The sequence below is a fragment of the Mustelus asterias genome, chromosome 5 (genome assembly GCF_964213995.1).
Source record: "Mustelus asterias chromosome 5, sMusAst1.hap1.1, whole genome shotgun sequence".
Taxonomy (NCBI): Eukaryota; Metazoa; Chordata; class Chondrichthyes; order Carcharhiniformes; family Triakidae; genus Mustelus; species Mustelus asterias.
Genome location: NC_135805.1, coordinates 145728530 through 145733003, shown reverse-complemented (window position 1 = coordinate 145733003; position 4474 = coordinate 145728530). Strand labels below are relative to the sequence as shown.

The following is a 4474-nucleotide window of genomic DNA, read 5'->3' as shown; positions in this document are numbered from 1 at the left end:
TGGTACCGCCAGAGTGAGGAAGTTAGGGAATTGTTCGAAAAAGGAGGCAGCAAGGGGAGTGGAGAATGTGTCTGCAGAGAATTTGTGGATGTGAGGAGCAATAACTGTGATTGGTTATCTGAATGAACCAATCAAATAAGCAAAGAAACCCGCATCATTACAGATTAGCCAATGGTGAACACGTCTTTCACCCATCCTTCATTTGCATAGTCGTCTGGGTTTGTCGATAAAAGAAGAGTTCAGACTGAACTTTCAGTTATTCTGAGTCTGCAGTTTGCATGCACCATGCCTGAAGAAAAGAAACCCCAGACTGCCAAGAAGGGCGCCAAAAAGGCCCAGAAGAAGCCGATAACGAAAAGCGGCAAGAGGAAGAGGAGGTCCAGGAGGGAGAGTTACGGCATCTACATCTACAAAGTGATGAAGCAGGTTCACCCCGACACCGGCATCTCCTCCAAGGCCATGAGCATCATGAACTCGTTCGTTAACGACATCTTCGAGCGCATCGCCGGCGAGGCTTCCCGTCTGGCCCATTACAACAAGCGCAGCACCATCAGCTCCCGGGAGATCCAGACCGCCGTGCGCCTACTGCTGCCCGGGGAACTGGCCAAGCACGCCGTGTCGGAGGGGACAAAGGCGGTGACCAAGTACACCAGCTCCAAGTAAAACTACACAATGCACTGAAAAAAAATACAACCAAACGGCTCTTTTAAGAGCCACCCACAACTTCTGTGAGAAAGCTATACTATCATCGTTTTTGAAATCATACTTCAAATAGTCAATTACATTAGCGTTTCAATCAGAAACTCCTGGATAGGAACTCACCTGTTTCGTTATGAGTCTGTTAACTATTCGCCATGAATAATTTGGCCACTGACTCTCTGAGCAGTTGTCAGAGTAGTTGATATTTGCACATGGAATATTCGGTAGGAAGTTGAAAACGTCGCCCTTGACTTTACGCCCTCCGATTTTCTGATTTTAATTCAGATTTCCCGCATTATGCTACTTCAATTAACTTCGGATTCTTGCCAGTTCGAGAAATCCCACACATAAACGCGGTGGCACATTACTGCTGCCTCACAGCGCCGGGGACGCGGTTTCATTTCCAGCCTGTCTGTGTGTAGTTTGCACAATCTCCCCGTGTATGCGTGGGTTTCCTCCGACAGTCCAAAGATCTTATGGCGGGTTAGGTGGATTGCCATGATAAATTGCCCCTGAATGGCAGGGGGATTAACGTGGGGTTACGAAGATATAGTTTGGGTTGCATTGTTGTCGCTGCAGGTTCGATGGGTCGAATGGCCTCCACTGTAGGATTTCTATGATAAAATCAGAAACTGACGAATAAAGACAAACTTTTAAATTAGGGAGAGAAATGGAGTGTATTCTAATCTTGAACTGAAATATGAATTACGCCTTTTTAATAATTCCTAATCGATTTTTTTGTGTATTTTGGCGCTCATTTGAAATGAAGAATCGGTTGGAATCTGAGAATTTGGCGCCCTTACTTTCCGCCCTCAGCAAAGTGGCCTTTCCCGATTGGTGCTTTAAACAGATATCTGATTGGTCATTATAGAGAAGGTGTCATTAGGTTTTTCCCATAGCCAATCAGCAATGTGTGCACCGCCATCCCTCCCCAAGCTATAAGAGAAGTGAATCTGGGCGGCTTTTCTCATTCTCTGTCAAAGTCTTTGTGAGATTGTGAAGATGTCTGGAAGAGGAAAGACCGGAGGGAAAGCTCGCAACAAGCCCAAGTCGCGTTCCTCTCGGGCTGGACTGCAGTTCCCGGTGGGCCGTGTTCACAGGCACCTGAGGAAGGGAAACTATGCGCAGCGTGTGGGTGCCGGAGCCCCGGTCTACCTGGCTGCAGTGCTCGAGTATCTGACGGCTGAAATCCTGGAGCTGGCCGGCAACGCGGCCCGCGACAACAAGAAGAGCCGCATCATCCCCAGACACCTCCAGCTGGCCGTGCGCAACGACGAGGAGCTCAACAAGCTGCTGGGAGGAGTGACCATCGCTCAGGGCGGGGTGCTGCCTAATATCCAGGCCGTGCTGCTGCCCAAGAAAACATCTGCGGCATCGAAGACCAAGTGAGGCGACCATTCTGAAATCTAACAAACCAAAGGCTCTTTTCAGAGCCACCCACTTTCTCTGTGAAGGGGCGACCCATTCTCCCTCCGATTGGTGGCGATTTTGTCAGAATTTCTCTGCAACTCTCCTCTAATTGGAATGAGCTGGATTGAGAAGCTGTCACTTTATCTGTTACAGGGCGGGTTAATGTGAGGGGCTTGATGTTTGTACAAGAAATCACCGCGTGAAAGAAACAAAATGTTTGAAAATTTAGCCTCAAACTTAACGTGTGTTGTAATTCAATTTTCCCTCAACATCTTGCAGCCACTGAGTGGGTTTTATCCGATATCTGTGTCTCTGACAATATGCATCATCCTGTTATGGAAGAGAATGGTGATTTAATTTGTTCATACAAATCAATATTGAGAACCACTCTAGCTTTCATTCACTACTGTGATGTTCTTAGTCAACAGTCTCAGGAATGTTTTAATATCTTTCGTCTCTTGTCATTGGAAATAACATTGGGTTCATTCTGCATTTCCGAGGCAGTGTAGATGAAGGCAGATTGAATCCTGCATTGACCAGCCTCTGGAATGAATGTGCATTTTAAATCGTTATTCATGTATTTGACCTTACGCGAGTGTGGGATTTACGGAGTCCTTATATCCCTGGTTCGCGTTGTAAATGTGGGTGCTTTTCCGGATTAGGAATATATCTCAACAATTGCGCGTAAAAAAAACTTTCATCTCCGTACGTAACAAATCCACGTCACAACAAATCTGAGAATGAGAAAATAAACTGCGACCGAATTGTAATGCGAGTATTTTCCTAACCGACTCGGTGGCTCTGAAAAGGGCCTTTGGTGGAGTGTGGGCTGCTCTCAATGTGAGGATGTGGGCGGCTCTAAAAAGAGCCTTTGGGTTTTGTGAGAATTGGGTGGATTTGTTCAGCCGCCGAATCCATAGAGAGTGCGGCCCTGGCGTTTCAGAGCGTACACCACATCCATGGCGGTGACCGTCTTGCGCTTGGCGTGTTCGGTGTAGGTGACCGCATCCCTGATCACATTCTCCAGGAAAACCTTCAGCACCCCGCGGGTCTCCTCGTAGATCAAGCCCGAGATCCGCTTGACCCCGCCACGGCGAGCCAGGCGGCGGATGGCTGGCTTGGTGATGCCCTGGATGTTATCACGAAGCACTTTGCGGTGTCGCTTTGCTCCGCCTTTCCCCAGTCCTTTGCCTCCTTTTCCTCTGCCAGACATGATTCTTCTTCAGTCAAATCGCTGCTGAATGAGAGAGGAGCTGCTGCAGCTTCCTTTATTATACAGCTCGCCCCGACCTGACTGAGAAAAACCTGGGGAGAGAGAGGCGGGGCGGGGAGGAGACTGAGAGACAGCAGTCTTTGAATTTTGAATAATTGCCCTCGGTTACTGAGAGCAAGAATTCACTGGTTTATGTTACTGCGTGTTCTGTCGGACAGAGTTGGGTAAGAAGAAAGGTTTTTCATGAAGATGCCACTACTGCCTCACAGAGCCAGGGATCAGGGTTCGATTCCTGGCTTGGGTCACTGTGTGGAGTTTGCACATTCTTCTCATGTCTGCGTGGGTTTCTTTCGGGTGCTCCGGTTTCCTCACACAATCCCAAGATGTGAGAGTTAAATTGATTGACCATGTTAAATTTTAGGGGGTTTTGGGGGGGATTAGCAGGGTGGTTACGAGGATAGGGTGGGATTGTTGTCGGTGCAGCCTCGATGGGGTGAATGGCCTCCTTCTGTACTGTGGGGATTCTATATTTCAATGAAAGATCTACAATTTCAATGAAAAATCCCCACAATTTCTGACCCTACATTTAGAACGTTGCTTCCCTTGTCTGACGTTCACTCAGGTCAGCAAACATAGTCTGGAATTTTAATCCTCGGGTTCAGGGTTTAATTCTTGTCTGGATGCTGCTTCTGGCTGAAGGTGCCCAGGGAAGGACAGGAAACCTGCATAATGAATCCAGAATGCTTCAGAGAAAGTAGGCGAAAGGCCTTCTCTGAACTGCGGCAGCCGCGGGCATTTTATAGAATTGTTTCTAGATTTTCAGCTACTGTGAAAAGTGCTTTCTGACTTTGGCCTCGACCAGCTGTTGCAAGTGAGGGTTGTCGGGGCTGAAGGAGATTGCACAGATAGGGAGGGTTGGGGGTGGAGGAGGATACAGAGTAAGGGAGGATTGTGAGAGCTGGAGGAGTGTACAGGAATTTATTTTGGGGGGGGGGGGGGCGGTAGTGTAACAACTGGAGGACGGTACAGAGATATGAAGGATTGCAGGTATTAAGAGAGATAAGAGGTAGGATGGGTAGCAGGGACAGGTTGTCTTTATAAAGATAGGGATGGTTGTAGGAGTTAGAGGAGGTTACAGAGATATGGAGGGTT

General features: G+C 48.0%; 2 protein-coding genes across 2 annotated transcripts; both read left to right on the top strand.

The window, feature by feature from the left end:
• The first annotated feature begins 285 nt into the window (after positions 1-285).
• On the top strand, positions 286-711 carry LOC144493867 (histone H2B-like). Its single transcript, XM_078213443.1, has one exon. The coding sequence runs from the start codon at positions 286-288 to the stop codon at positions 661-663; it is 378 nt and encodes a 125-aa protein (XP_078069569.1). The 3' UTR covers positions 664-711.
• Positions 712-1687: 976 nt separating this feature from the next.
• On the top strand, positions 1688-2861 carry LOC144493865 (histone H2A-like). Its single transcript, XM_078213441.1, has one exon. It carries the CDS (start codon positions 1702-1704, stop codon positions 2086-2088), a length of 387 nt encoding a protein of 128 aa, XP_078069567.1. The 5' UTR covers positions 1688-1701; the 3' UTR covers positions 2089-2861.
• The last annotated feature ends 1613 nt before the right edge of the window (positions 2862-4474 follow it).